This window comes from Pempheris klunzingeri, chromosome 7 (genome assembly GCF_042242105.1).
Source record: "Pempheris klunzingeri isolate RE-2024b chromosome 7, fPemKlu1.hap1, whole genome shotgun sequence".
Lineage (NCBI taxonomy): Eukaryota > Metazoa > Chordata > Actinopteri > Acropomatiformes > Pempheridae > Pempheris > Pempheris klunzingeri.
Window position 1 is genome coordinate 18,308,968 of NC_092018.1, and position 20,693 is coordinate 18,329,660.

At 41.9% G+C, this 20,693-nt stretch overlaps 1 protein-coding gene across 1 annotated transcript; it reads right to left on the reverse strand.

Annotated features, from left to right (window-relative positions):
- Window positions 1–423: 423 nt before the first annotated feature.
- Window positions 424–19,737, reverse strand: sv2ca (synaptic vesicle glycoprotein 2Ca). The gene is made up of 12 exons (XM_070833979.1): window positions 19,140–19,737; window positions 9,598–9,778; window positions 8,326–8,477; window positions 3,759–3,892; window positions 3,173–3,262; window positions 2,610–2,720; window positions 2,380–2,468; window positions 1,814–1,978; window positions 1,481–1,614; window positions 1,186–1,392; window positions 792–951; window positions 424–607 (listed from the first exon to the last, which is right to left on the reverse strand). Exons 1-12 carry the CDS (start codon window positions 19,735–19,737, stop codon window positions 424–426), a joined length of 2,205 nt encoding a protein of 734 aa, XP_070690080.1.
- Between the last annotated feature and the right edge of the window lie 956 nt (window positions 19,738–20,693).

Genomic DNA, 20,693 nt, shown 5'->3' on the forward strand with positions numbered 1-20,693 from the left:
ATATTAAAAGCCTTGAGCTTTAACCATGCAGTGAATCCACACAAGGTTATGGCTGCAGCTGTAAGATGCAGCCACAAGCAAGAGCAAAGCTCCGCCAAAGTCCCAGTAGCGAAACCAAAGCGAAGCCAAACTCTCTGTCTCTGTGTGAAATCTCTGGATAATACATTCACAACCTGGCTGAGTTTATGATTGACTAACGAGGAATCTATTAATTTTTATTTGTATGATAAAAATAAAATAAACCGGGCAAACGTGGGTTGCCATATGGCTTTACCTACGGTACTTCAGCAATATGTGAGTAATAGTGTTAAGATTTGTGAACCAAGCCATTTGCATTCGATGCACAACACTCCCTGGGCTTTCCCTTGGACTCACCCAGGTTTTCTCAAGGTTTGATCCCAGCTGGTGAATGCCAAGCTGGTGTTACATGAGGACATTCGCCCTGGTGTCGGGCAACCGCAGTCCAACGAGGCCTCCCCCGACGAGCACAGATGAGGCCATGAGGATGGGGATGGACTTTGTGATGCCAACAAGAGAACCAAAAATCAGGTTCCCTAAGACTGCAGCCAGCTTACACAAAGCGTTGCAGAACCCAAAGCCTGTTCCTCTGTGGAGGTGAAAATCAGAGCCAGGAGGAGATAAAAGGTAGAGAAGAGAGAGAAATATGTTAAAATTGACTTAACCACCTCTGTGTTTTTATTTGTATGTCTGCCCATTATATGCAAATCCACAAATAAGTCTAAACAACTATATAAGCCAGTTTGTGTTCATCCACCGTTTCATCCCCTCACCTCCTGACAGTGGGGAATGACTCAGTCGTGACCACATCCAGGGAGTTCCAGGCAGAGATGCTCAGACCGTTGTAAAGGCACAACATGAAAATCATCATGGACTCACTGGTGCCAAACCACAAAAAGAAACAGCTGATGCCTGAAAGGACCATGGAGCCACCTGGTGGGTATACAAACACACACAGAGCAAAAGCAATGGAGCAAGAGTGACATTCAGTTGACTAATGTTGAGCTAAATTATAGGGCCTAATCAAAAGTGCCTCTCATACTCAATGATGGATGCCACATCCATAGCATGGATCATTTCAGCATCTACAAATTAGTTTTCAATGCGAAAACCAATTACTCAAGAGCACACACAAACATGAACCTCACCCTCACCCTCCAATCTTACCTAGCATGGAGAGACGCCCGATTTTATCCATGAGAAGGGCGGACACAATGTTCCCGGGCAGAACAGCAAGGGTCCCCAGGAAGTTGATGAAGTAAACCCAGTAGGCGCTGTAGTCATCATCAAATGTCATCTGGCATCCTGTTTTGTTGTGGGTGAATGTGCTGTTCACCACCTCTGTGCCATCTATCAACTTGGATTCATCGATGTCTGCCCAAAGAATACACAATAACACCGTTTCACCATGACACGATTAAATCGTGTAAGTAAGTGTAAGTTTAAGACCATAATATCTCACCGGTGTTGAAGAAGAAAGCATCTATGAAAGTACAGTTACGGAAGAAGGAGCCCACTGATGTCACATCGTCAAAGTAGCAGTTGCGAAAGGTTGAGTCAATGAAGGTGACAGACTTTAGTTTCATATTGACGAATCTGAAGAAGCACAGTTACATTCTGCTATTAATATTCTATCACAGGATAAAAGTTATAGTTAACAATCAGTTTAACAGACAACAAATCTTCTCGTTTGTATTATGCAATGTTCATGTTTAATTGTAAGGACTCAGTGACATTAACATTATGAAAGTGATTTTGCATCCGCAGATCTTGCTGTTAAGTTGACTTGTCCTACCGGTCATTGATGAAGAGGCTGTTTTTGTGGATCTGGTTCTCCAGGGTGAAGTTGAAGTTGAAGTTTTCAATGCGTTCATTGCTGTGGATCTTCACTTTGGAGGCGTATTCATCCGCCTGGAGGTGTTTGATGACATCAGGGAACCAGACTGACAGGCCATAATACCTGAAAACCATTAGGATACAGTGACATTCACATGTCAAGCTCCAATTAATCAGGCAAAGAAAGTTGATTTTAGACCACACAAAAACACAAATAGATCCACTCTTAAATGTGCAGTCAGACAGACACAGCAGCAGACCAAAAGACATTGTCATTTCTGTTTGATTGTAAAGAGTGTTTTTTTTTTTTTTAATCTGTTGCTGCTTTCACTCCTATCTTTTCTCCCACTGAGACACCAATGGGCCAGTATTGATCCACAGACTTGATTGATTTCGAGCAGAGAGATCAAGATGACAGAAATGCAATGTGGCCCCGAGCCGGGCAGCCAAGTGCTATTATCTGACCGGAGAAATTAGACTTGTCTGATTTTTCTGCGACACAAACGACATCAGAAAGAAGCTCACCCGAATGACAGTGTGAACCACACTATGGCTAGTCGCATCATGTTTTCTCGCATAGGGTAGTTGAAGCATTTCATGAGATTCAGATAGATCTAAAGAGAGAGACAAGAGGCTTATTACTTTTTATTTAATCAAAAGGGACACATTTATGGTTGGGGCAGTGGGCAAGAATGAGAAAATGAAGCAAAAAAAAAAGCCTTTGACGGGAATTAATTAAAAAGACAAATATTTACCCCATGTATTTCAGCCTTTATCCTGAAGAAAACCTTTGAAACTGGATTGCCAGACTCTGACTCCATTTCCACCAGTTCATCCAGCTGTTTGGGGATCTTGATCCTGTTTACCTGGGAAATGAATCATGGGAAAGGAAATGATGATTACAGCATAATACAATATGTGTACTCTACATATAGTCTACTGTACATTCAAGTTGCATTTAACATTTCTTTTCATAAGCAATATCATGAATCTTACTTGTATTACGATCTTCTTTAGTGTCCCACAGGATTAACAATGCATGATAATTGTATAAACATCTAATCGGAATCAAAAAGGTGCACGTAAACACTACAGTACATGATCAATTCACGAAACGTGTTGACTAAGAGCTTTCCCAAAGTGCAGCTCACACAGCAAATAAGCCTGAGTGACACAAAACAGCTTTCAGAACCTTCATAATTCAGATATGATCCTGCACGGTGAAAGCATGAAAGTGGTGGCAGGATATAAGCCTCTTTGCTTCCTTAAGCATCAGGAAACCCAGCAAAGACAGCACACAGCAGAAACAAACACTCACGGTGAAGACTTTCTCCGGCTGCCCACGCGCTCTCATGTTGGTGTCGTGGATCTGTTTGAGGATCATCCAGGCTTCATCATGCTTCCCCACCTGACAGGAGGCAAAGGGAGAGAAAAAGAGAAGAGGAGATAAATTCACGGGATCAGCACCAGTCTCGCTTACTCAGGCACACCAACAGTCTCACATCCAAAATCATATATACTGTACATAAATACATTCCTTTGATTTCTCCAAGATGGGCCAAAATGATGAGAGTCACGACAACGGTGATTCACTTTACTTCAAAGGGTAATTATCCTGCAGCGGCAAACCTACTGTCACAGATCTCCGGGCTTCTATTTTGCAGACACATATTAGAGAGTTTGGGATGACTCACACTGTTTGGTCTGATTAAACATCTGCTGGGAAATGTCCAACTACTCTAAATCTGCCTGACGTATTATTCCAGAAATGTTGAATGTAAAAAATTGATAAGCGTGAACAGTTGGCGACAATGACACAATCACCACAGTGATTCAGCGAGAGTTTAGAACAGTTTCAGTGTGAACATTTCTTGAGCTGTAATAACAGGAGAAAATACCATTACCTCAAGGTAGAACCTGGGACTTTCGGGCATGAAGGTGAGCGCCACCACAGCACACACGCAGGGCAGGGCACAGACTACCACAAACACCCTCCAGCTGTGAAACTGGTACGCTGAGCCCATGCTGAAACTCCAACCTGTGAACGGTGGATTATAACACCAGTGACAATCAGGTCTGATTCAGATGGATGACATGGCAGAATAGGAAGTGAAGACATTTAAATATTTGATGAAAACATTGCAAGTGTTTCACTTACATTTTCTTGCAAGTGATTTGTACCTTTCTAAAGCTGAGGTACATAAACCAAACCTGATATAGTTGAGATCAACAGTGCAAGATTAATTGAAATCCACAAATGGAACGTCTATAAAATATTATGGCAACAATGCCATCAAGACGTCAACAAAAGAGACCCACATATTGCTGAAATGGTGAGTAGCATTATGTCAGATACAAATATACTGTATATAATATGATGTATATGTATATGTCGGACATATTCATCCTGAATGGTGTCTTTTCAATGTTGCAGTTTTCTCATATATTGTCATGGTTTTTGGTGTTTAGTATTTGGTATCTTTGAAGCACTGATAATTGTCTCATATTAACCTGAAACCTCACAACTCAAGAGTTTTGCAAAACATTTCTTTTGACATTTTTTTGAAATCTTTTTGCATTATTTATTATTCAGAGTTAATATTGAGACTGGAGCCCATATTTCATGAAATGCTTATTTCATTTGGTCTATCTTGTATTGTGGCATCCATTGGTTTTGCTGATGAAGCTATATGTGGGTGTCTTACTATGGCGTAAAACATTCAAGTGATCCTGAAAATAATAATTTTTCTGCAAACAAAATCACTAAAGCCAATCTTTCTGGTCATTACCGCTCGTATCTCAGTTCATACCACAATTCACAATGTGTCTAATTGATGAATTATACACTAATGCTCAATGCAGCCAACAGGTGGCTATTTAGCCAATCTTCAGCTCACAGGGGAACAATAAAAGCAAGTATGATTACTTAACAAGTCTCAAAACACCGCTTTGAGGAAGCTGTGACTAAATAATATTAGCTGCATAGCAGATACTACTGTTATCCTTATCAGAGGGAGTGACTTATTCTGAGAGGCTGATTCTAAATGTTATGTGTGAGTCTCATACTGCGAACACAAAGTGGCTGCAAATAAAAGATGGCATTTAAATGAGAGCTCTCCACAGCTGGAGCAGAGTGATGTGTAGGCTCAGAGATGAATGGCTCTGTGGAGGGAGCTGAGAGGAGTGCTCAGGGACGGGTTAATTGAATGTGTAGGAAAGGAACTGAGTGTTTTCTGCAAAGTTAAATCTTGTTGCACCTGATCTCAGCCCACAGGCGCTCTCCCAGAGTCATTAATCATTGTAATATACACACACACTTAGAGACACACGCAGAGACTTGTACACTCTCACAAAGGGGGGGAGGGGGGGGAGGATGAACACGCATGCACATACACAAAAAAGCAAAGAAATCAATAACACAAATTACCATATGCAGATGACACTTACACAACTAATATAATGGCATAATGCCATACTCTCACCCTCAAATGTATGCAAGTAAGCACATGAATATATTATACATCATAAAATGTACCTTTCCTTTTGCACACTTGAACACTTGTTTTTAAGCATTATCACAAAACTATTTTCTAAACCATTCAGTGGGTAAAGGAGAACAGAATATTACATGAAATATTACATAAAAAGATGTTAAATATCACAATAAATTCAAAGTAATTAACTTTGTAGAAGAAAATAATAGTAATATTGTGTGCAGTGTGCACAACCTACATAAAAGAACGCTTGTGATGGTAACTCAGGCTGGTAATGCCATGATCAGGCAGCATGCCATCATAAATCTACAAAGTACTGTATGTGTAGATCTGTGCTCTCAGTGACTTTGATTTTTAGAATTTTTGTGAGGAAGCACAGAACGAGGTTGCCATGTCAGTCGTGACCTCCCACGTTTCTCGACAGATCGTGTCTCATGGAGATGCTGCTCCAAAGGGAATAGCACCATTATCCATCAACGGGCGTAGGAGGGGAGTCAGGGGGTGGGGAGGGGGTTAACGCTAATGGTTATGCCAGAAAAACGCTGCTTGGAATTAATCTCACAGCACATTAAAATCCGGGTTGGAAAGCAATATCAAGTGTTAAAAACAACTATCTGCAAATGGGGGTGGGTCATATGTGGTATGAATGTATCCCAAAAGAGAGCGGAGAGACGAACGTGACTGAGTCGAAAGCAGAAAGTGCAAAATCAAAAGCTAAAAGACAAAAGCAATTGAATTTATTTTGTCTTTATATTTGCAAATGGTGCATTTCTTTATGTACAGAACACAATACATAAACAGGATATATTTAATGCTTGCACCGGCCGGTCTAAAATTCAGCTTTTTGTGCTGTAACAGTAACACACACAACGAGTCTCTGACTCTCATAGTGTTTATTGCTGGGCAGTAGGAGGGATGACTTTTCACTTTATGTTTGACTTTTTTCTGCCTGTATGTATTCCCGCTCTCTTAGAGTCCCTTCCCTCCCCTGAATCTTCACCTTATTTATCTGGCTTTCTTTCTGTGTGTGTGTGTGTTTTAAGTGTGTGTGTGTGTGTACGTCTGTGAGACAGAGACGTAAAGAGAGAAAGAGACAAAAAGAGACAGAGCAACAGAGTGAGAGGGAGAGAAAGAGAAAGGGAAGGAGTTGTTCAGCTGTGATTGCCTTTTCTACAGAAATGTAGCGTGGCTTCCTGCCCCTCAGGGTTAGTGTTTCACCCATGTCATTGGAAATCTCATTACAGGGATTATGTACATAATTGACTAAGTCTATGGATGACTGAGTCAGCAGTGCCACTCTACTCCCAGCCTAGATACTGTAAATAGATAGATAGATAGATAGATAGATAGATAGATAGATAGATAGATAGATAGATAGATAGATAGATAGATAGATAGATAGATAGAAAGATAGATAGAGGTATTTAATCTTTAATCTGTACATCTGAGCAGTGTCTCATGAGGCTACTCTCTGGTGGGCTTCGCTTGGCACCAAGTAAACTCCTCAGACTCTCCCATCAGTGTGATGAAGATCTGTGGCGAGCAGAGCTCCTACAGGGCCCTGCTGTGAGTATGGCAGGGGGCTTTTGGGAGACATTAGAAGTGGAGAAGATAAATGAGAGCTCTAATGGCGTATTTAACACCAATGCTGAGGCACTCGTATCACAAGCCACCTATCACTGATGCCTTTCTGTCGTCGTTCAAAGACATAAAGGTGTTTCTGCAGGACGCATTGTGCCCACACATTGTAGTGCTGTTGGTTGCAGGCACTGCAGTACTTTAGGGAAAACATAAAAACCACTGGTGAGCGCTGGAGTATGTATGCAAGACACGTAGTTCCCTCACAGAGAAAGAGAGGCAGAGTGGTAGTGAGCATCAGAGGGGATAAGAGCAAAGTAAGGCCACTACCATCCCTTCAATACGAGATCAGCAGATCTGACAGCAGAGTTTCCTCATGAAGACTCGTTCTGGTTTCACAGGGTTTTGTGAGTCCACTCTGCTTCTGTACATCCGTCTGAGCGAGTCTACAGCGGTGTGTGCATTTGTGCATGTGTGTACGCATCTCCGCGGGTGACGTGTAAGAAAAGTGACTCCTTTATCGGAAACTCTATGATTAGCCATGCTGTGTGTGTGTGTGTGTGTGTGTCTGTTAACCCAAATGACCTCTTACAATGTCAGATGTTATTGCCTTCAATTTGCCTTGAAGAAGACCTGTATGTGGCTGCAGCCCAGTAAAACACTTAGAGCAACACACGCACACACACTGTCTCCCTCTCACTGACGTCACAGGTTGGCTAAAGCATGGTCTGGCCATAAATCACCTCTAGCTGTAGCTTTGTCCTATTAGAGCAAGGAGAAAAACCTAATTATGCTTGATCAAGAAGAACACTATGCGGAGACAGAGAATGGAGAGAGAGGAGAGGTAATAAAAGGAAGGACAGAGTTAGACAGAGAGATGGAGAGAGTACCAAACAGGAGGAGAGGGGAGGCAGTGAAAGGAAGGGAAAGCAGGTTTAAAAAAAAGCAGGGGAAAACTGCAAAGGATGCGGGTGGGAGAGGAGGAGAGGGAGAGGCTTGTTCCTTTCTCTTGGTTTCTTTTCATGATGAGTGTAGCTTATGTGTAATGCAGTAATGTCATAAATCACAGCTCCCTCTCTCCCACAGGCCCACCCTCAGCCTTTCAGCATGCGTGTGCTCTATGGTATCCATGCGTGCATTAATCTCTTAACCTCTGCCTCTCACAGCCACTCACAGCTATTAAGTGATTGATTCTCGTGGAAGGAGAAAGTAGCACCTCAACTTACAGCCTTGGGGAAGCCTTACAGTTTTGCAACCTGTAGCCAGGAGCTTAACACAAAGTCACATTGTCATGCTTTTAATCAGTGCTAAACTTAATCCAGTTAAGGGTTTCACTTGTGTGCATATAAACACTCACACATATAACTTTTTTTTTCTATTTTCTTACTGATTAGCTCACCATAGTGTGGTATAATGGCCCAGGCCATAGCAGATGCATAGATCTCTCCAATCATCCAGAACATGCACAACCAGCTAAGGTGTTCCCCTCTCTTCTCCCTGGACAACACCTCTGCAAAGAAGGAGAAAACGATAGGCACAGCACCTCCTATCCTGCAAGAAGCACAGAGAACAGGAAAGTTAATGGAAGTGATGCGGATGGAGCCTATACCGGGAAAGAAACTGTTCATCCTTATGTTTCATGTCTCTCACAGAGTTGCATTCATGATTGCTTTTACACGATTTGTCTTCATCCATCAGGTTTTCCCTGTTTTGGTTCCTTCAGTTGAAGAAGAATAAGTCAGACATTGCTAGTGACAATGTTATTCCATCAAACGCTTTGAGACTTTATTCAGCCTGTGTCTTCTTTTTTTTGGGACTGTATTCCATTAAAATAGAATAAACTGAAGGCTCATTGCTAAGACGACAAAGGAGACCAAGTAAGCAAAAAAAAAATGCACAACTAAGCATATTTCTTTCCCAAACATAATACTAGAAAAATACTCAGCGCCAGTTTCTCATGATTCAGAGGCACAGGTTGCATTGGCAGTTTGGACAGCCTTTTCAATTACTCTGGAGGTCTCTGGGGAGGGCGATACAGATGCAATTACTGAATTAGCTCTTAAAGGAACAGTTACACTGCCATAGAAAAGGATATAATAAATCAATGTCCACATTATGTTTCTATGTAGTAATGGGACACACTGTCTTTCTCTGGTAGTCTTTATTTTCACACAATCTGCAACACTCTTTTGACATATTTTAAGATTGCAAAAATGCATATTGTTAAGTTTTACATATGGAATGGGAATGTCACTGGGCATAACCCCTTAGAAATTAGCTGTTAACAGTTTTTCCTGTTCTGCATTGCAGCAATATGAGAAAATTATATTTACTGCTGGAAAGGACACTTGATAGATGTACAGTCAACCCTCTATGGTAAAAGAGCCAGAAACAATTAACTTTGTGTAGATCAGAGAGAGAGAAACAGACTTAAAGCTATCATTAGAGGAAATTGCTTTCCATTTTTTTTTTATTAACTTCAGTGGAAGTCAACAAAGATAGAAAGATATACTGTTTACACTCATAGATAGTGTCACCATCCTATTGCCAAAGAAGAAGATTTCGAGGTGACATGGTGTGTACCATTTGACTTGACTTTTCACAAATCATTTAAACTGATGGCTTGCCATGCTCGCCGGCCCCAGAATGACCTCCACTTTATCAGACTTACCCAAAGCCCGCGACGAGACGGCAAAGGAGGAAGAGGCCGTATCCCTGGACAAAAGATGACAGGAAAGCGAAGAAGCCGTTTGTGGACATGCAAATGAGGAGGCACTGTCTACGGCCCACTTTGTCAGACATCCCTCCCCAGAAGAACGCTCCAACCATCATTCCCAAGTAGACAACACTACCTGAAAAGATACGGGGAGAGAGGGGTCTGATTGTTATTTGCTTTGATATGCAATACCTCACATCTATGCACGTGTTTGTATGAGGTTAAATGTTTTGGTGTCCAGGACTGAATCAGCATCTTGGAAGTTTGTCTTATTGGTCAGAGATGATTTAAGTGCCAGTCTGCTCATTAGTTTTTATCTGTGAGGTAACAAATGAGTCACCGCCCATCGCTTTCTTTCACATATCATTTACTAGATCATCTTCACAAAAGCATTCAAGCTCTTTAGGAACACTTTTAAACCTGCAATAAAGGATTTCTTTGGCTTTGGACCAGCTATTTCTTAACTTTATCTTACTGCTGGTCAGGGTTGAGTAGGGTTGAACAGAAGGTTTTTTTTTTTTTCGCTGAGAGAGAACCAAAACAATGAAGTTAGAGCCTGACAACCAAAACGATGAGCTATAAGATGCTTTGAAGCTCTGTGGAGCTGAGGGGAATGCCTGAGACCTGCGGCCTACTGTTGATATAAAAATATCGATTACAGCCGCTTTGACATGCTAATAAACTCGCACATCATAGAGATTCCCTGAAGCAGCTACTATTTTTAACAAAGCACTTTAGCCAAGGAGTTATCTCGTGCTCAAAGACACAGTTGCAAGAAGATACACTTTTCCTCCCTGCTAACGGTTCCAACTGAAGGCCTTCACAGATTCATGTTTTTCATTTTCATAATATCGCCATTCACCAAAAAAAATAACACTTGTGAACTTAGGGGATGACATTTTCAGTAAGTAGTCAAAGCCAGCCAACACTGACTTTCAGCCAAGCACTGTTTTAGGAATCGCGTCCTCTAAATGTGCATTCACTGGCAAATGGTGAAGTGTCAGAGTAAAAAATGGAGGAAAATTAAGCTTGTGCCTCTGCTGAATGTTCATCAGTGAACTGGACGTTATGTCGAATAACTGATCGCATATGTAATGATACACTTATCACAGTGTTTCAAAAACAGATTGCTGCTAGATGCAAGTGCTATCCCTTAAAATGTTTTATAGTTAAACACACACACACACTCCCCACAGTACACACACACACAAAGACTTTTACTTCCTAATTTCATGTGGACAAGATGAGATTGCTACATGTACAATTTTCAAATTAAAGCTATAGTATCACTGCTACTCTGACTGGATCCTTAAAAATGGAGCAGTGAATGATGACGACAGGCTCTGATCAATGAGGAGACAAATGTAAACAGTAATGCGGGGTGACTTCACAAAAGAGCGCGCCGCTCTCTCTTTTAATTTCTCTCATCACAAATGGGATCAATGCTCCAACAAAACCGCATCGATTTCTCACACTGATCATCGTGATTCTGCTCTGGGAAGAGTAGCTTATTGCTTTAGTCTACATTGCATGAGGCGCTGGGTTGTTTTTTTTTCAAAGTCTCTGTTCCAGGCCAAAACACTGAATAGTTAACTAACAGATAATATTACAGTTATGGTGATCTTCATCTCCATATCCTGACATATTCAGATACATAAACCTGGTTTACAGAGGACATTTGTATTCATAATTTTACACAAAAAGAAGAATCTGTAAGTTGTAGTCATATATGGAGTGATAAGATTTCGCCGTAGGGACACTTTCTTCACCCCATTACAATAATCTTAATAGCAAGATACATTTCCTTTTTGTAATGTCTGCAGTCAGGTCCCCTCTCCTCTGCTGTGAGCAGATATCTGTTTGACTCTCTTGCTTCAGGGGTCAAAACGTAGCTATCTGTCACATTTGGCAGCCATCTAGATATTCGCCCCAAGGCACCATAAATTCAATTCTAAATTTAACGGAAGTCTTCAGTCTACGCGCACTTCACATTTGATTCATTAAGGAGAGCCTAGATAGACGGTGCCCAGGCAAACACCCACTGGCCGCCCATTTAATTGTCATGCATGCAAACATCCAGAGGCCTTTTCACTTATTTTCAGCGCTCAACTTTCCATACAAACTAAACATTTTTTGGGTTTGGGGTTTTTAGAGATACTGGCACAAAACAGACAAAGAGGAGACCCTCTGATTCCTTCTACTTTAATGCCCTTTATAAAAGAGCAATAAAACAGTTGACTAATGAGCACATCCCTCAAAGGACGGCCCATTATGTAATGAATTTATTGATGTTCTGTCTGACTTGCTGCCCGGTATCTCTGGGCATGATGTCAGCAGTGACCATGCCAGCAAAGAGGAGAGTAGTGTGATGTGGTGTAATAAAATTCAAAAATAGCACAGACATCACTTAACATTATGAGGTCTGTCTCATCGCCAGAGGACCAAAAGGTAGCTTGTGTGGCATTAACCTGTCAAGTCAGAAAATGATGGTACAAATTTCAACAGAATCTTTTGCCCCCAAGAGGGATTTTTCTCTAATTTCAAAGTCACACTCCACTTTCAGTGTGATGTCAGAGTGGTACAGTCCCATTTCCATTTTTATCTAAATGTAGTTAGCAGGGAGGTTTTCCTGTAAGTAAACAAGCTAGCAGCATTATCAGAGTATGAGTTGAATTCCTTGTTTATAGTAGACATAATGGTGATGAATGAATGTAATGAAATAACGGCTTGGCTTTTTAAGAGACCATGGTATTAATATTTTTACACATCATAAGCTTTCACATATTCACAGTAAAGAGAAATTTACTCCTAAACATGTGTCCCCTCACTGTTTTCTTCGTATAACTTCTGTCAAAATACATATCTATTTTAAAACCAACACAGAGAAATTTGATCTCCTAACAATCTGCTGTTACAGAAGCAAGTAAGACAAATGGCTGTTGCAGTTATTGCATGTAGGCAAACCTTTAGACAAGCGCTTACAGAATTATCCCCAGGGTGCACTGATATTTTTACAGTTAAACGTTAACATTTTGAAGCCTGTCTTGGATTTTCTGTGTTTTTCAAGGCAATCAAGTGATGGCGGAATATGAAAGCCCTGACTTATTCCTATAATTGCTGTGTTGCTCAAGGTTAAAGTTACACTTGCATAACGCTACGTTTTAAAGGTTATCCAGACGTTTTTTATAAATAAAAGGATCAAATGTTGTGGGTCTTTGCCTGGGTGTGGCTATGCAATAGATTTTTCCTATATAAATTAACATAGTCGCAAAAGATATGTAGCTGGTGTCATTATTTCCTTAGTGCTCCCAGTGAATGATCGTCATACGCTAATTCTGTTCACTAATCCATTTTAACTTGAAAGTATAACATCTATCAAACGTTTCAATATTTCATTAGACTGATGCTCAGGCTACAGCCGGTCAGCCAATACTGAACACATTGGACACGATAAGGTTGGACCACAAGAGCGTCAACCAGTATTCTGATTTATGAAGCTGCTTTCCTGAGTGCTGTCAGCCAGTGCTGCCCTGTCATTGATTTAGTAGGGCTATAAATGTACATCTAGGAAGGACACAATCAATACACTTACTGCTCAGTTCTGCCTAATTTCAGGACCAAGGATTTGCTTCTGAAAATGGAGAGGGATGAAATGTTGATTCTTTATACTGGAAAAATGAACGTTATTTAGAGTACCGATTAGACACATGGATGTCAACTGAAACAGATGCATCATCGTACAAAAGAGTGTGAAATGCAGCTGAATTTGGACTTGATGACCCATATAGACTCTGAGCACCCTCAGAAAATGACAGTGTGTCAGGAGACCTCTCAAGCAGAAGCAAAAGGTTTTGCCCTGTGACACTCCGTTGAGATGTCAAAACACATCTCCAGGAATGATAAATATTCAGCAAAATCACAGGCACACTCTAAACACAAGACAAACTTCATGGAGTTGGTGTTTCAGTCTACAATATGGAGTAAAACACACACAGACGCACACACACACACACACACACACACACACACAGGCCCAAAGAGAAAAACTAATTCACTGATTAGAATATTACAAATGTATTTAATCTCTTTTGGTGTGGCTACAGTGCATTAGCCACTGGGGATTTAAATGAAGCAGGGAAGATTAAAAAATATTTTTTTTACAGGAGCAAGCACAGATGCAAGCAAATGAAATATGTGCAACAGAAGTAAGAGCAAAAGCAATAAGAGAGGAGTGACAAAAGAGAGAGGAGGGTAATGAGGGAGGAGAGTTCAGTAATTGCCAGATGGAGTGAGACAATGAGAAGGAAGAGGGGAGGAAGGGGAAGGCCCTAGTGCGGTGTTTTCTGTCCTGTCACATCCCGAGGAGCCCCCAGAGAGCCGTGGGAGCGCTGAGCTGCATCACGACCTCTTCTCTGATTTCATGCTTTGATGCTCTTCGCTCTTAGCGGTGCAAACTGTTTCAGCGCCGCGCAAAACACCCGTCTTGTTTTATTCATAATGATGATACTATCATACAGCGGCGTGCCTGGTGCGCCACGGCGACGCTGTGGTACCTCTGCAAGTTTGATATTTTTTCTAGTCCTTCTCTCTGTTTCTCCGTTTAAATCAATCTCCTCATTGCGACTTTGATCTTATTTTATCTCCTCTACCCCTTCCCTCAGCTCTCCTTCCCTTTCGTGCCTCTCTTCCTAACCTTTCCTCCATTTCTCTTTCCCTCAGCTTGTGTCCTCTTCTATTTGCTTTCCAATTTCTTGGCTCGCTTCTTTTTTTTCCTCCCTCATTTCTCCCGCACCTCTTCACTCCTGCTCCTGTCTTCTCCTCCTTGACTCCTTCTCATTTATTTGCCTTAGTTTCCTCTTCGCTCCACTGTCGTCAGCTCCTTTACACTGAGCAGCGTGTAATCACATTTGTACTACATCGTGTCAGTTTGATCACATTCATGCCTCCGTCTTCTGCCACCTCCGCAGAAAAAGAGATTGAAGCTTTTTGTCATACTTAAGTCATATCAGTGGGGGCAGGATTTCAATGAAACCTATATGAAAGTAACCTACTGTAGGGCTTAGAGTGCATGGTTTAAAATGACTCATACAGCACCAGTAATGATACAACCTTCATTACATTAAAGACTGTAGATAATTCGCATGAAATACAGTGATGCAATGAATCCCTGATAAGAGCGAGCAGTTAGACACGGTTTACTTGTGGCTCATATTGCTGGTGGCAGCAGGTTTGGTCCATATGTGTGCACAAACACACATGCACCAAGTCCCCACCATACACACTCCCTCCTTCCTCTCCCACACACACATGAACACACACACACACACATTCTCCCACACAATGTGGAGCTGCACCACTCAAGTAGTGTAATCTCTGCAGTGACGCTGCGATCTTACTGCAGTTTAGCCATGCTCAGCTGCCCCTGGACCACACAGCCCCACAGAGCCTGCCAGCTGGCTCATACAGACAGGGAGAAAGAGGTGGAATGATGGGAAAAGAAAAGAGGCAAAGAGGGAGAAGTACTGTAGAGATGGAGCTTTAGAGGAGACGGAGGGTGAAGCTGGGACAGAAAAAAAGCCCAAGAAACAAAAAGATACAAGAGATCAGAAGACAGGGAAGTGAGGATGAAAAGAAGATGAGGATAAAGTAGAGCGGAGACAAGAAAGAAGGGGGGAATTATCGGTGGCATAGAGGGAGAGGTGGATGTTAAATGCAAACGCGAAGAGTTGACAGAGTCAGAGGGAGAAATGAGGGGAGTTTCAGCAGGGAAAAGACACTCCACCAGAACAAATAAGTAATGATAGGGCGTTGCGTTCCTATTGTCTGTTGTGTCTGAGATGATAGCTGAGCTTCTCTTTCACATTGTTGGTGTGCTGAATACCACCAATCTGCCACCTCTTTGCTCCCATCCACCCACACTTCTCTCCCCATTACTCCTCTCTAACTCGGCAATCTCTCTGCTTCAAAGCTGTCCCTCCTCCTCTACTCCCCCGTTCATCACACATATTGCATTTCACGACATTTGTTTTCCCCTCTTGCTTCCTTCCTTGTTTCTCCACATTGTCCTCTCTTTCTTTTTTATTAATAGTATTTCGCCCCCTCCTATCCAAATTCTCCATCCTTCATTGGCATGTACCACTGAAAGATAACTCAGTATTTTTAACACAAACAAACTAACCATCTGAGGCAGCAGTAGTAAAATTACTGTTTTTGTCAATGGAATCTGGTGGCTTTGAAGGGAGCGATATAATGGCTGTTTCTGGTTAAACAAAAAGGATCTTACAGTGTAACAGAAAGTCTATCTCTGTAGAGATCCTTTCCATAATGTTGTCAGACACTTTGAATAACAGTCTGAGCCGGTCAGTGGAAAAAATATGCACTATTAGTGGCCGTACTTTAACTGGCACAGTTGCCCCAAAGGATTAATTTAAAGCCATTGTATCTTGTTCACAGCCCATTCACAGCTGCCGGCTGAGGCGATCTACAGGACCAATTTCACATTTTTTTGTATCTACAAGTCATTTGGAACCCAAAATATGTAAAATAGGGCACAGGTTTAAAAATACCATAGTTAACCTTAAAACCATATTTGTAGGACCAAACTAAATTATGTAATCTCATCAGTTTCCCAGTTGCTACTGGGGTCTTTATGTTTTCCATACTGCATTATCCCATTACAGTCAGCTCCGTCCCTGCAGCTTGCCTCTGTCTCTACATGTTATGTGATTAATTGAGCTGCATAATGCTACTATAATGGGTGGCTACTATTGTCTGTGCTGTGATCAACTATATTTTCAAACTTTTTATTCATTTTTGCGTATTATTTCTATAGAACCTCCAGTTTCACTTTACAGTGAACTCCATCACTCCAACACTTTGGATATTGGCATATACATGGCAGGTTGGTAATCAGATTTCTCCTCTACCCTTGGCCTTTTTTTGAAGCATTACTTATTAACTTCAACTGTAATAGTGATGCAACACACAGCGAGAGAAGTGATTTGGAAAGCGCACAGTTTTTCTTCACGTCACAAATGAGACTGAATCTCACAAAAAGAAAAAAACAAGTCAAAAAGTATGGATGATTTCTCATGTTATTTTCACTTGTCTGAAGTTGCCTACACATCAAAGCCATTTAGAAAAGTGGTTCCACATGGCCAAAAATCTACTTTTTCTTTAGAAAATAGCTGGTGAAATCAGGTTATTCTAATCCCATATCCCAATTACAGAAACTGGATTTGTTATATACGGTACGTGATGTTCAAGAAATCAGATTACTGCAGGGAGTTGACTGTAATCTGGTTACATAAATGCATGGAAACCCACAAGTAAGGAGTGCCTCCAAGAGGGTGTAACACAGGTAGAAAAAAATTCCAAGATCCCAACGACTTCTGTGCAGCCACAAAAAAAACCAGCGTGAGTCACAAGTGCAGCAGCACGAAGGATATGATCCCTCAGTGGCTTCCGATGTGCTAAAACTGGCAACTATGGTAAATTCAACATATAACCAAGCCACAGATACCACTGTAGTGGTTGATCTAGTCCCTGTGACCCCTATTCTTTATCATTAGCACCACAGCACCATGAAGAGGACATCTTATTGTAAGGCTGTCACCATAAAATAAAAACTTTTTTCTCCTACTTAGATGAATAGAGGTCATAGGAAATACATGAAGAATGAGACCACCCAAATCACATTCATCCATAGATTTAACTGGCTGCACTTCAAGGCAATAAAATATTGCCATGGCACCTGTAAAACATCAATTCACTTCATTATGTTGGCTGTAATTAAGTGTAATTACTCTGGAAAACTCCAAATGGATACCAACAAGGTCATAGTAATCATGTAGGCTATGCTCAGACATGCACACACACACACACACACACACACACACACACCAATCATGTTCACCTCAACAGGGAGGAGCCTCAGGGCAATCAGTAGGAGAAAGGAGCAGAGAATGGGGGAGGACGGGAGAAGAAAAGAGAGGCACACAGAGAATGGAGGGTGAGAGGGAGGGACAGGGGGTGAGGGACGGAGTCACGAACAAGGAGAAGCAGAGCGTAGAGCATGAATGCCTGCAGGACTTTGCTCGGCTAGAGAGGAAGAAAAGAGTTTACATGGATACTTGGAAAGAGACAGAAAAATGATGGTGAACCGTACACAACATCTTGTGAGGATTTAACCGTGACAGTCCCACACAGACATATATCAATAAAGTCTTCTATATTACTGAGGTTATGATATTCATACTTCCAAGCTGAGAAACCCTCGCATTTATAACAATTAAAATGCATCATTAATTGCTATTTTGTAATTAACGAGTAAACATGTATAATCAAAAGTATGATAATTAAAACTATGATCTTTTACACGTGGCACGGCTTCATACTGCACGTGTCCAACAAGACTACTCTAACACAAAAATCATCAACTTTCAGTCACAACCTCCATTCCCGAAAAGGCCCTGCTGTATCAATTTTGTATCAGGTGTTGCGCTGCAGTTGATGTATTGTCATGTCTAACTGTGGCAGTTAGTATCTAATGTCTGTGTGCCTGAATTAATGTCTTCGCCGCTCTGGTACTGACACAGTGAGTCAGCCCTTGTACACAGCTCTGTGGTGATGGATTATACACCTGCAGCCACTGGGACTGCTGGGACTCCTGCTCAACATCCAGAGCACACAGGGAATACTAGCTCCCCTCTTAATCCTGACACAGACCAGTGGACCGAAACACAACTAGGATAAAGTGTGACACATACAGTATAGACCAAGCACACAGAGCTAATCTTATCTTTTAAGACAAACAATATTCTACAGAAAGTAGTCCGGCCCTCCCCGGCGTCCAAGTTGTATATTATATACTATACTGTCTGAATTCAATGAACACAATTTAAGTTTGTAATGAATACTCTTGGTGCATACAATTCAGTATAGAGGTACAGAGAATGTCTTACAAATTGCACCTTTGTATCCAAGTGCAGGAGGCCAGGCTAGTGGGAAAAGAAAGTTTGGCTGCTTGTGTTGCCACTTGTCCTTGTTCTAGTTATCCATCATATTGATAAGAAAATCTCCTCTGATCTGGTTGTTTCTTTACAAATAACAAAAATGTTTGTGACACTTTAATAGCATGGGGCCCATTGAGTGTTTACTTAAAGGGGAACTCCACTGATTCAGTAAGTCTCTTAAACAAAGTTGTTGAACTTGTGAGGGAACTGATTTAAAAAAAATTTGCACAAGAGGTTGAAAGGTCCTGACTTTTAAGCCCTAACATGGGTCAAGCTCTGAAAACACTGGATCCTGCATCTCCCATAATGCAACTGGACAGCAGCATTAAACGTCTATAATCAGGGCTAGATAAAAATCCTTGGAAAATACTAATAAGAATCATAAAAACTGCAATTAATATTGAAGGAATAGCAACATTTCCTGTTAGCAGAGGGAGATGCATGCACACTCACAAGCACTCAAACACACACAGGGTTCCTTACCTAGCCATCCCGAACTGGAGTTGGGCACACACATGTCTGTCTCTGCGCTGGGAAGCACAAAGCCCACCACAAACACCTCCACACCATCTGACATTAGTGCCAGCCCGAGCACCAGGAAGAGCTGCCACTGGAACCTCCCGTGGCCACACTCCTGGATGACCAGCTCGTATTGTTGGGCCAGCTCCTCCTCGTCAGCCTGTCTCTCCTCCTCCAGCCCCTTACGGTCCCTTGTGGCATCTGACATCGGTTGCCCCAGTGCCACCTGGCCCTCCTTATGCTTCCTGTCTCCGGCCGAGGGGATCCCCTGGTACTCGCCCTCGTAGATCTCATCCTCATCGTCGTGCCCCTCTGTGGCATCGCTGGAGCCCTCTTCGTTGTCATGGTAACCCTCTCCATCCTGCCTTGGGGGGTTCCGGTAGAAATCCTCATCTTCGTCCTCCTCATCCTGGAAGCGGCTGTAGTTGCGATGGGATGAATACTCATCTGCGGCGCGGTCCACCACCTTGTTGACTTTCTTTGAAGCATGTCGCTTGGCCTCCTTGACCATGACCTTGGCCCCCTTAGCCAGAGAAGTCCTGTTATTGTAAGTGTCCTCCATTCTGGCTCCACTGGTCGGTTTTCACAGGGGTGCAGAGGATACTTAGAAGTAGAAGAAACAGGGAAGAGGAGTAAATGTAAGCTGGCGGGGAACTGCAGGTATGGTGAGATCAGTGGGTCTCGAGATGCAGCGGGGAAGAAAACTCTTGAGTCTGCAGTCACCACAGGAGATAACCCACAATGGCTGTGGCAATCATCGGCCAGGCTGAGAGAGATGGGGGAAGGGTAAGAGACAGAAAGATAAAAAAAAAGAGAGAGAGGAAAGGCAGGAGGACAGACAGGAAAGAGATTAGAAAGAAAAGAGGAAGAAAGTAAAAGAGAGGGAGATGTTCATCAGATAGTGCCCGTAACTCATGTCTCCCCTGCTACATCTGTAACTATCCCAGACTAACAGGTGACATCCCCCTGACAGCGCAGTCCCTCTTTAATCATTCATTCGCCATTCTCCCAGGCCTTTTAATCATTTGGAGTGACGTGAGGAAAAAGGCTTTGGCTGTGTCGCTTATAGTTTTTATTCAAAATAAATATCCAATTTCCAGGGGCACTCTGCTTCTTCTATATTTCATGAGTTGGACTTAGTTTTGAAGAGATGAGCATTTTAAAACGGAGATGTTGAATCTGCTGACTCATTATCAGCTCTGAGGAACAGAAGCTAATAAACAAGGCTCTGCAAAAATCAATTTGCCCCCAATAAAGAGCTGGTTTATTATAATGGGAGAGACGATCCAACCGGAACGGCGCTGTCATATCTAATCCGTGCAAGGAAAGGCAGAAAGGAGAAACGGTCATGAATGGACACATAGATAAATGCACACTCATAGTAGCATAGTAGCTTGGCCCATGATTTTGTGTAGTTCGGTGTCCATAACACTAAAATGAATAACAAAATGAGTCACACGTAGAAAGAGTCTCTCACACACACAAACATGTTATGCACATATGTGAGTGTGTGCTCGC